Here is a 12,347-nt window from a genome sequence, read left to right as displayed (position 1 = left end):
CTCTCCCTGGTGCTGTTGTTATATAAGGAGATAAATATGATTTTTTTAATGAAAGATAAGAAATTAATTCTTAATTTTTATGAAAAAATAATTTATTATAGAAATTTATTTTTTAAGAGAGTATTTTTATATCTAAAATTTTTTACTTATATAGTTATTTACTTTTATTATTTTCACTAAATTATTAATATATTTATTATAATTTTTTTTATCAATGCAAATAAATTACATTTTCATACAGTTTATCAAACTATAAACAGAGAGTAGAGCAAAACCAATAAAATCAGATCAAACGGAACATATAGAAATCTTAGTTATGACTAAACAAAGCCAAAATAAGTCATAAATCAAATTAAAAAAAGATTAACCTAGAAGAAAACACAAACAAGCACTACCGAATACACTGTAAACTACCGCTAATCGATCTCACCGCTAGCATATTGGCACATCCCTCTTTTAATATAGAATAGAAAAAGCCACATTGAAACTAATTGGAAGAGAAAATCCAACGTAGAAAAAATAAAAGTATCAACATGCAAATAAAATATGCCCTCAAGATAGCGTTGATGCTTCTTTCCACACTAATAAGAAGAAATGTGGTAGAGTCTAGCCGAAGAAAATGACTGACAAGAGCATTACTACTGGATGTATCGGTGTGGTCTCATATTATTAATACCAAATTTCATATAATCTCTTTAAAATTAAGACCAAAACACTCTCGATCTATCATCAAATCTTAAAAATATAAAATCACAAATGGAAATAAAAAGCGAACCTTCCTCAATTTCATGGAAAACAAAGAAGCAAACCACAGTTTTCAGATCCTCTACTGAAGCTGAATACCGAGCCATAGCCGGCATTATCTGTGAGTTACTTTGAATTACATATCTCCTTCAAGATCTACATGTGGAGGTACCTCTACCTGTTCCTTTGCATTGTGAAAATAGGGCAGCCCTTCACATTGCTACTACCTCTGTTACCATGAGCGTATAAAACACATTGCTATTGACTGTCACATTGTTCGAGAACACCTTCAGAAAGGACTCATCCGTACATCTCACATTTCTAGCACATAACAAGTTGCAGACATTTTCACTAAGTCCTTAGCTGCAGACCATCACAAGTACCTCAGCTTTAAGTTGTAGTTGCTTCCCCTCCTAGCTTCACCTTGACGATTGTAACACCCCTTACCCTGTCAAGGTGTAGACAGAGCAAAAATTGTCACAAACTATACTTTTTTAAATATTTCAAAACTAAACCATTTTCTTTATGCGTAATTACCAAATTATTAGGTAGTTCATATAAATTTCATAACGTGAGTAAGTAAATGAGAGATTTTAAACCAAAATTTTGGCAGAGTTTCCTCTGTTTTATCAACATTTCAATCTGTAATACATATGAAAAACACATTTATAATTATACTATCAACTGTAATTTAATATCTTACTATTCTTTAATTTAACATGCATTTCATAACAACATCATTCCTTATTTTTTCATGAATATCATCACATGCAAACGCTTAGTTCTTTTTCTTTATCTATACATGATCACATTATTTTAATTTACATAACATTCATAACCCACTCTATTTAAAATGCACATGCCAAAATATAATTGTACTATGACTCGGAAACTCAAAACAATCAGTTATGATAATGGTCTTGATGTCAAGTGTAGATTTCTAACGACCTTCGCAGTGTTTACTTTATCTACAATCTATGTGAGGTAAAAATCAACACGCAAAGCTAATACTCAATGGATAATTGCAAACAAATAATAAAATAAAGCAAGTATATTTATAAATATATAGATAATTAAGTAAACAAATACAAGCATATAAAGTGTAGTTAACATGATACAAAACATACTTGTCTAACTTTTTGGTATAAGATAGGAGTGCCATATTTATCCTTGTGCACAATAAGAGTATCCTCCAAATTCAATAAAACTTCTTTTTTTGCCACTATTGCATATTATATATTTCTAGCAAATCACCATAGCTTTGTGCATGCTAACAGATGCAAACATATTAATATTCACTGATAAGTTCACAAAAATTGAATATTAATCTTAATTAGGTTCTCAGCCCTTATAAACACATAATAGGGTCGACTAGGTAGATAAGGAGTTATAACGATGGACATATAATGCCAAACGGTACACTCAAAATACCAAACTGTGATAGCAGGGCTTCGTGGGCATACTTATGAGGTACCTAATATGTAACCTCAAATATAGATCAAGTATCGGTAGCAGTACTGTGAACTCTATATATTTATATGGCATATCATACCCTTAAGCTAACCTTGAGTCTTATTAGGTTTACCAGGGCTAAATATCATTAATTCAATATATCAATTGTTCAATATAACTACAAGTCATTTGAAGTTATTTGAAATTATTTCCAAAATACATATATCGTACGCTAAGGTTAACAAGCTGAGAAAGTTATGGCAAATAGTGCAAAACTTTATCGATTTAGCATTCCAATATTGCGTTAAGTCAATTCACTTCTTGCATTTTATACCACTAACATGTAAAGAATGACAAGTTTTACTCAAATCATCATGCATAAATAAGTTTTATTATCAAGCAAGTACGTGCGAAAATCAAGTATGACAAGCAAGCACATGTGTAATTCTTATTAATTAAGCAAGCATGTCAATTTTTATGCATTACAATTTAAGAAAGTTGCATTCTATTGAATTTTCCATTAAATTTTCAAGCACTCTAAAGTTATAATTTGACTTAAGTTTCTCATAATAAATTTGTATTTATGTCTTATCTTTTTAATATGGTATAATTCATGCAAATCTAATCACCGTAGCTTAAGTCATGAATTTTTTTTTACAAGCTGCTCAATAAAAGTATTAATTAATCCAATATTGGTACTTGTTTATAGTATCAAAAAACATATCAGATGTATATATTTTCATACAAATTCAAACTTAAGTATCTTCTACAAAGTTTTCGATATACTTCTTAAGATTCATTTTCCACTAGTCTTAACTAATTTCATTGAGTATAGAATTAGTTATGGTATAATCAATACAGTCTATTACGGATGTTCTATTACTATGACCAGTTTAGGTTCATTTGCAATTTACATCATCTTATTTACATATTCAGAATTTGATCAATTCATAAAAGTTTTAACTTTGTCTCAGTTTTCATTTGGTATATTTTAAACTTAATTGCAATAATTACACAACGAGTTATGAAGCTTTTAACACATGCTGCCCTGTTAAATCCTATTATGTCATGTTTGCACTTTTAACTCTCATGTTAAATTTCTTTGCCGTAAACCTTTCAAACACCATTCCAATATTCAATTCAAAATTCAATATTTTTAGATATTTATACAATCAATTCAATATTATTAGCAAGCAAAAATCAGTTTCAAATTTTACATATTCATAAGAAAATAAAAGAAAAATAAAAAAATCATACAAATACCAAATCTTTTACACAATTTTTTTCAAAATCTTTAGGTGCACCTCAGTTATTCATTTTCCTTGCCTTTCCCCTTTGATATACCTTTCTCCTTTTAAATTTGTTTTTTACAAAGAATAAGAAAAACATGAATTTTAATTCATTTGACAATATAAAATTAATTAAACGTATGGAAGGACATATTTGTCTAACTTAATTTTCAATTTCTATCATTTACCACTTAAGCAATTAAACTTCTCTTCTTTCCTTCTTTTCTATGATTTCTTTACTAGTTATTTAACTTAGGAAAAGATTTGCTTGAATATATATTTTTCTTTATAGAGAAATATGGTGGAAATAGAGGAAAAGGAGACAAAATAAATTTTCTTTTCTTTTTGGTGTAGGTTCGGCCATCATAAGGAGAAATGAGACAATATTTTTCTTTTATACTTACTCATATTTTTCATGTATAACTAAGTGACACATGGAGGGTTTAGGTAAAAATGTGAAGAAAATGGAGGACCAAACTTAAAATTTACTTTTAAATTTTTCATATTCACACTTTAACTTACTAAACTTTTTCCTATATTTCAATTTAATTTTAAATTTTTAATATTTATAAATTAATTTATTAAATTATACTTTTAGCCTTTACAAATCTATTTTACTTAGATAAGCACGTTGAAAAACTCTAAACACTTTTAGAAAGTGACTGATTTCCAATTTGCTAATCACATTGTTTATTTTATTTATAGATATGTCCGTTTCTTTATTTAAATTTTTTATGATTCAATTATTAGCAGTTTAAAGTTATATTAGCACCTCCTTTAACTAACTCGGAATAAGTTAGCACCTCCCTTAATGCTACTTATTCTAATAGTGAAATAACCTAACGCACACCTAATAATGCCAAAATTCTAACTATAGATTTGAGAATATTACAATAATTGTAAATGTCATGCTTTAAATGTACTGTTTTATAATTCAATTTTTGTCCTTTGTTATAAGTCCTCAATCTTGAGAGGGCTGTGTTGTAATTTTTTATCTTAATTTCTCTTTGCTCCACCGCATTTGCCCGTTGTACGGACATGACTCTCGTTTTACCAAAAAGCCAAATAAAATCATTTCTCTCCGTTTTCTTCTTATATTTATTTTCAGACCTAATATGATATTTTTTTAATAATAAAAAAATATTTTTTATAATTTGAAATATCAAAGTAGTATTTAGCTAACATAAAATTTTTTTAAAAAATATAAAAATAGTAAATAATTTATAAAATTAAAAAAATAAAAATTTATTATTAAAGAAAAATATTTATTATTAAAAAATTAATATTATATTAAATTAGAACTTATTTAATTCTTGAATAAAAATATAGTAATTTGATTAAATAATATATGTACATTCACTCTGATGATGAAGAGAAAAAGAAAACTTACATTTAGGTAAAATAAAGAAGCTTTCAACTATTGTTTATATATAATAATGCATAAATTATTATTTTTAATTAATTTAAATTCAATATTTCCGAATATTAATGGTTGAAAAGCTGGCGGTATTGCAACTATTAATGGCATTATTAAAGATATGGTTTGAAAATGAGGTTTTATTACTTTAAAATTCTTATAATTATAATATATTGAATTAGCAAATTAATTATTTAAAATCCTATCGGCCTTAAAATTGAGTATAAAATTATCAGATAAATAGACGTAAATGAGTTTTAGAATTAACAAAACAAACTACGAAATTTATTTTATTTTAATTTTTTATCATTTCAAAAAAATATATAAAAACATAAGTGTTATACAATACTCACATATTTAGCTTGACTATAATGCACTTAAATAAATTTAAAAAATTTTAATTTTAGTACTCGATCCTAATTTTTATTTAAAAAAAAATAAGTATTATTTAAATAAAAAATTATAATTGATTATGGTAGGCTTCTTTTAACCTAATGAGGTTGGGTTCAAGAGGAAAATAATGGCTCATCAAGCCTTGCTTATAGGCTGACTAACTCAGCATCTCATGTCTCGACCCAGCCACACCGAACTGGATGGATTATTCGTAAACTCAGACCCAGCATAAAAAAGTACGGTATGATAATGTGATGTGATATGAAGGAGAGGAATTGGTCCAATCACTTCATAGTCCGGCGTCAGAAGGGTCTTCCTTCTTCTTTTTCGGCTCTATATTCTTTTACTTTACTCTAACCTATCCATTCCACTAGGAAACCTGACTTGAATATTCTAAAGTATCTTAAAGTAGAGAAAAATCAGATTCATCTATAATAATTAAAATAAATTTATTATCTCATTTTATTTTCCTATGTTGAATAGGCTAAATTTATTAAAGATTTTTAGAATTATTTAAAAATTTTGGAAAATCGTAATTTAAATGGCCTACTTGCTTACAAACACTGGTTCAATGTTTTTAACCTTACAAAACCTACCGCTACCTTAAAAAACCTCCTCCAAGCAAAGGCTTAATCGCAAATCTTTTCAGAGAAAGAGCTAAAACTCAAGTTTCTAGTATCTCCGATTCTATGAAGATCACACGAAGAAACCTCGTGCCGGACGGCCCCGGTAGTGTCAAGGTACAAATATTTATTTTGTTTACCTGCCGTTTCAATGGAGGAATTTCTTTTGGGGCAAAAGATTCTTAATTCTTGTCGAATTTGTATGTGCTTGCGTAGATGACGCCAGTCGATTCAGATGATCTTTGGTTCGTTTATAATTTGATATCTCCGGGTGATTCGGTTATGGCGGATACTGTCAGGTAATCTCACATGCTCTCTCTCGTTCTGATTTTGTATGGTAAAGATTGAGTTTTGTCTTTTTTTAGTAGTTTGGTAAATGTTGGTTTCATTCTACCATAGGAAAGTTTTGAGAGAGGCGGCGTCCGGTGGGAGAGATGCTGAAAGAGTGAGGCTGAAGTTGGAAATAAAAGTTGAGGTACGAGAATGTTAGTGACCCAATAGATAATTGTGATATTTCGGTAATGTGTTTGTATATGCTTAGCAATTGTAAGAATTATTTCCTCCGTTTCCTGCTTGTAAGACTGTAGATTATGATAAAGTTGGGGCTGCCTTGCGAATTCGCGGAAAGAATATTTTGGAGAATGAATATGTAAAGGTGAGTGTAGCATCAACTGAACTGTTATTTAACAATCGAATGTTTCTCGTGTAGCACTCATCCTAGTTTCTTTGCAGATTGGAGCATTTCACACTTTAGAGTTAGAGCTGCAACGCCCTTTTGTTTTGAGAAAGGTGTGTGCCTGCTTAGTTTCTTTTTTGTTCCTGTCAAAATTTTAGCAAATCAATTTAATTTTACAAATATATTAAGATTTTGTTGAAGTTAATCTTGCACTGAGAACTAGTGGTAACTCCATAAATCACTAAAGTATTCAGGTTCTGCATATAATAAAATTGGTATGTAAAGTTCTCACAACTTTTCATATTAAAATACTTTTACATGGTTTTAGTGTATTTTAAAAAAATTAAATGAGTGGCTAAAATTGATATTTATTAAAAAGCTTTTTTTGATGATTTGGTATCAATTTAATTTAAATTGCTAAAATTGAAATAAACCCTTAAGGTAAGGTTGGATTGCCAAAATTGAGAGGAATTATGAGGTTGTTGCTTTTTGGCTGTTTGACCTTATTTTAACTGCTTTCATTGTTTCATGTACACTTCCTGTATATTGGTGTTACAGTTGCACTCCCCTTTTTTTTTGGTATCTTTAATAAATTAATTCAGTACAAACAGGAAAAAGAATTTATCTACATGATCTTCTATTTTGTTGTGTTTATAGCCTTTTTCATCTGCTTGCTTACTTTGGCCAATGTATCCTAGGAAGTTTGGGACTCAATGGCATTAGATGTACTCAATCAAGCCTCTGGTATGTTCTTTTGATCTATGAATTTTGTGCCTTTTCTTAATAGTTCTTTTCCTTTGGCTAGCTATTTCTGTTACTTGAATACATATCCATGTGGGAATAATTTCTTTAGAAGTTTCACACTGTTGGTTATTTAGAATCCCGTGGGAATAATTTCTTTAGAAGTTTCACACTGTTGATTATTTAGAATCCCAACCATGTGGTTTACATCTGTTATGCTCAAGCTGCTTGTAGTTAGGCGTTGACTCCGGCTATTAAGAAATTACTATTGGTGCACGTGGTGCTCTTTGTTGCAATTTTCCTTTTTATTTTTTAGTTGGAATAGTAAGAATCACTCATTTAATAGCATTATGTGCACCTTGATTTCATTGAAGTGTCAAATGCATCATGCAATTGACTATTTTTATAGAAAAGTTAAGCCCTGTCGGTGCTCACTCACACATCATAGTTTACTACTGAGCAATTATAATGCCAAAATGCAACTGAGCAATTGAGGATCCTAACTAATGAAAACTAAATGTGGTTGTCCTCCTATAAAATGCTCTGGTTTACCAGAGATGTTAAAGCTACTTGCAATAAATAGTGCCTAGAGGAGAATCTGGAAAAATAGTTCTTCTCTTCATAATCAGTGTCTCACTAAAAGGACATTACTGTACGGTGCATGGAAATGCATGCTACATCTAGAATTCCTAACCTGTTGGACCTTGATGGCCTAAAACTTAGTTTCTTTAGGCTGGGTGTTGTCCCTTAACTTAGTTTTTGCACCCTTGAGCATTACCTGCCTGGCAGTTATTCCTTTGTTGCTGATGCTAGCTGTTTGTGTTCCACCTACTGAAGTTGGTCCTTTAGGGTTTTATAGGTTTGGTGCTTTGAATTGCTCAAGTAGTCTAATTGATGAACTTAAATATGTATAGACTAATTTAATTACTTTGTAACTGATGTTTCTCTCCCTACAATTTCAGATCCCGGTGCAAGTGCTGATCTTGCTGTGGTTTTAATGCAAGAAGGACTTGCACACATCTTACTTGTCGGTAAAAGGTAAGATAATTCTTTGATTTTTTGGTTCATTTGTTTAAAAATAAATAATCACATAAACATGAAGCAACAAAGCCTATAGGGAATGACTTCCACCCTACTTCATATCTTATTTTCTCGAATATTTTTTTTATTGTCATGTTGTAAACTGTTATCCTGGTGCCTTATGGTGCTGTGAATAATACAATACAGCGTGACAACTACTCGATCAAGGATAGAGACTTCAATTCCTCGAAAGCATGGCCCTGCCATTGCTGGTTATGAATCGGTATGCTTCTTTTCTTCCAACACAGTGAATCCAAGTCATTTATATTTGAGTTGCTATTGGCTTATCAATTTACTGGAGTTGTTATTACTGATGTGGCTTCTATGGTTCTGCCTCCCTTCTTTTGCATGGATTCTAAGGATTCATGAATTTATCTGAAGTGCTTTAAAACTCTATATTTTACATTTCTTGTTCTCCGTGCTGCAGGCATTGAATAAGTTCTTTGAGCATGTTTTACAGGTGAGGACTATTTGATTTGTATTTTATGGCAGTACGCCTCTACCCTGCTTCTGAATTCACAATATGTTTCAGGCAAATTAAATACCTGAAGCATTTCTTCACCAGTTCTGATAGATTTTATCCATGTGTAGGCTTTCCTAAAGCATATTGATTTCAGTGTCATTCGGTGTGCGGTGATTGCAAGCCCTGGTTTCACTAAGGTTTGCAATAGATATGCCATTCCCCCCCCCCCCCCTTTCTAAATTGAAATGTCTCATCTATTATTCGTCCTGTTTTCATTCAAATTCCTACTTGCTAATATGGCTTTGATCTCTTGTGAAATGATTTTTTTTTCTGCAGCAATATATATAATAGTTGAGTGTTTTATTCTTCAGGATCAGTTTCATCGTCACTTATTGTTGGAGGCAGAGAGGAGACAGCTGAGACCCATTATTGAGAACAAGTCACGCATAGTGCTCGTGCATACAAGCTCAGGATATAAGTATGTTTGTTATCTTTGCTTCCAGTGTTAACAGTGGTTAAAACAATGAATGAAACTTTGCAGGGGTAGAGGTATCAAGCATAATGGCATACTGGAATATAATGTTTTGGGATAAATTTCTTGAGCATATATACTTTATGTTTATATAGTACTGGATTTTCTTGTTAACTTGGTTATGCGCCCTGAAGTTCTTTTCTTTTTCCTGTTCTCTTTTTTTCTTTTAGAAAAATTATCTTCATCCATTTTCATCTTTTTGTCATTTGGAGTGGAGATGGTTTAGCTGTTTGTAACTGGAAGGAGGATTATCCTACTACTATATTAGGTCACAGCGGCTAGAACACAACAGAACTTGTTTTGTCCTTCCTAAATTTAGTGAGATGCATAATTTTAGTCATATTCTACTGTATTCATGATGGGATTGAAAAATTTTCGGTGGTCCACCTGTGAGTTAGCTTATTACACATCTTGCCAACTGTTTGTGTTGATGGTAGATATTTTAAATGCTGTGCAGGTTGCTTCTTTTAATTACTGAACATTAACCTTTGTTACACAGGCATAGCTTGAGGGAGGTTCTTGATGCCCCAAATGTTATGAACATGATTAAAGACACTAAGGCAGCACAAGAGGTAGCGTGGACGACCAATTTTTCCAGCATTTTCAACTTGTCTCTTTTGTGGTTTGCTAGAAAATACTTGACCTGATGCTAATTCAATGCCCACCTGAGTTTGTGGAAGAATACTGTATCCAATGTCTGTTCAAATATAATAACAGTAACAGGTTGTTTGTCCTTTGCAGGTTCGAGCACTCGAGGATTTCTTTAACATGCTTTCAAATGTCAGGTTCTATTCTTGAGATAAATGGTCTCCTGTTTTCTTGTGAAATTTTCTTTTTATGCCCACAAAAACTCAATGATAGGAATGCATACTTGAAAATAATGTAATGATTTCAATTAACGCTGAGAACTACAACACAATGAGATCTGATTAATCTCAACATGCAAGTAGTTAGGGTTGTCCAATAGGTTGATTTGGTTCCAAACAGAATCAAACCAAAAAAGTGAAATAGAAGAACAAAAATAACTGAAGCAAAGTAGGGGTTGAACTGGACCTAACTGGAAGTTTGCAATTGATTCAATTTGGTTTATTAGTTTGGGCCTACTTTGTTGTGCCTGTTAATTTCTTTTTTTATTGTTCTTTGAGTTGAGCCTACTATAAACTACACACTTATTCCATAAAAGTTCATAAAATCAACAAAAATCAATTATGAGGTGGACAAATTGGTCGGTTTATCTTTTTGGGATTTTTTATGAAACAACCTAACAAAAATGAGCTTCCCAAAAAATGCTAACTGAACCGAGCTAAAAATACCAACAAATTAATCGAAACATAAGTAGAACATTTTGGTTTTGTTTTTCCATTGAGAGATTTTTTTCTCACCCTATAAGTAGTGGTAATTGGTTAGGATGTGCTTTTACCTATTCACATTCATGTATCAAGTCCCAAATAAATTATAAGGATGTGCTTCAATGTGGGGGTTTTCTGCTAGGATCCAGCTCGTGCATGCTATGGACCAAAGCATGTAGAGGTTGCCCATGAACGCATGGCTGTCCAAACTCTTCTCATCACAGATGATCTTTTCAGGTTAGTGTGATTGTATTACTTCTAATTCTTCAACAGTGGTGTTTTCTTGTTAAACTTGTATGCATAGGATGTATATACTCTGATTCAGGTGGATGGTAAAGCCTTGTATCTTTTTTTTTTTTTTTTGAATTAAAATTACTGTCATTTACAGGCTAAATGGCTATAGTGGCAACTTAGCTCACTTCGAATTTTTTTGCTGTAGACCGACCTTGTGCTCCCTTTTTCTGGGGAAGACAAGGAAAAGGACAGAGCTCTTAGTTGCATTTGATACAAAATGTTAAAAGATAGGAATATATCAGAATAACCCTTCTCTGAGCTTGTTTTGATGGAAACACCAGTTGTTAACGACCTTGTTTCTCATGGAGAAATGCCATTATTAGCTTTCAGAATACAATGTGCAAATTATTCTCTCACATGCATACTTTGACACATTTATGGTATGGCTCACCCATTTTTTTCAAAGTGCAAGTATGAAATCATGAAGTCTTCATTCAGTGGTTCCTTGCGAAGAGTCTGTGTCCTATTTTCTCACCATTCCTTCATCTAGTTTTCAATAAAGAGATCAACATTTTCTACTTGTGGCTTTCAGAAATGCCGATATACCAACGAGGCAGAAGTACATCAATCTAGTCAACTCAGTGAAGGGTTCAGGGGGCACTGCTCATATATTTTCATCAATGCATGTCTCAGGGGAGCGTGAGTATCATTTTGCTTTGCTTCTAGTCATTTAACACCCACATAAAATTTTAGTCAGAGAATGCTTCCACCTAATTATAAGCATTCTAAATAATACTGTTTTACCTTGTGGAAACAGAATTGGCGCAATTGACCGGCATTGCTGCCATACTTCGATTTCCGCTGCCAGACCTGGAAGACATTGAGATGTAAATGCACAGAGCTTGCTTTGGTGTAGTGGACTGGGACTGGGACTGGGACGAGGATGTGCCGTGGAAGGATTGGTCTATATACTAATTCTGCCTGTTGCCATCAGCATGTTGTACTATATTTAACAGATGCATTAATATTATACCCAATGCAGATAAATTTTACCAAAATAATTTGTGGGTAGATTGATTCATTAATAAACTAGGGCATTTGTACAACAGCCTGCCCCCCCTCCTAATTATTTCCTCTCCCCTTGTTTAAATTTGTCTGCTAAGGTGATAGGCCGACGTTGTATATGTGAAGGGGTGGTGGTCGTTAATATTTTAAAATTTACATAATTTTTTCTGTTTCTAATTGGAAATGGGTTAATATCGCATATTTCTTGTTTTTTTCTCCCAATAAATTATCTTTGTATATAAACTTAAAACTAATTTATCATCAAGTGTAAATTAAATATTTCTAATTG

General features: G+C 31.7%; 1 protein-coding gene across 2 annotated transcripts; it reads left to right on the top strand.

The window, feature by feature from the left end:
* The first annotated feature begins 5,863 nt into the window (after positions 1–5,863).
* LOC110621351 (protein PELOTA 1) lies at positions 5,864–12,235 on the top strand. Of its 2 annotated transcripts, none has more exons than XR_006351773.1 (16): positions 5,864–6,035; positions 6,135–6,217; positions 6,318–6,393; positions 6,499–6,573; positions 6,651–6,707; positions 7,293–7,338; positions 8,298–8,373; positions 8,563–8,638; positions 8,843–8,875; positions 9,007–9,075; positions 9,250–9,356; positions 9,910–9,982; positions 10,152–10,195; positions 10,902–10,996; positions 11,586–11,692; positions 11,811–12,235. XR_006351773.1 is itself a non-coding variant. In XM_021765607.2 (16 exons), exons 1-16 carry the CDS (start codon positions 5,985–5,987, stop codon positions 11,882–11,884), a joined length of 1,137 nt encoding a protein of 378 aa, XP_021621299.1. In that variant the 5' UTR covers positions 5,865–5,984; the 3' UTR covers positions 11,885–12,235. The 2 variants fall into 2 exon arrangements, 1 of the variants encoding a protein (XP_021621299.1); XM_021765607.2 differs by having other exon boundaries at positions 5,865–6,035; positions 10,152–10,190.
* Positions 12,236–12,347: the final 112 nt, after the last annotated feature.

This window comes from Manihot esculenta, chromosome 8 (assembly GCF_001659605.2).
Source record: "Manihot esculenta cultivar AM560-2 chromosome 8, M.esculenta_v8, whole genome shotgun sequence".
In the NCBI taxonomy this organism is placed as follows: domain Eukaryota; kingdom Viridiplantae; phylum Streptophyta; class Magnoliopsida; order Malpighiales; family Euphorbiaceae; genus Manihot; species Manihot esculenta.
This window is presented reverse-complemented; position numbering and strand designations above follow the sequence as displayed.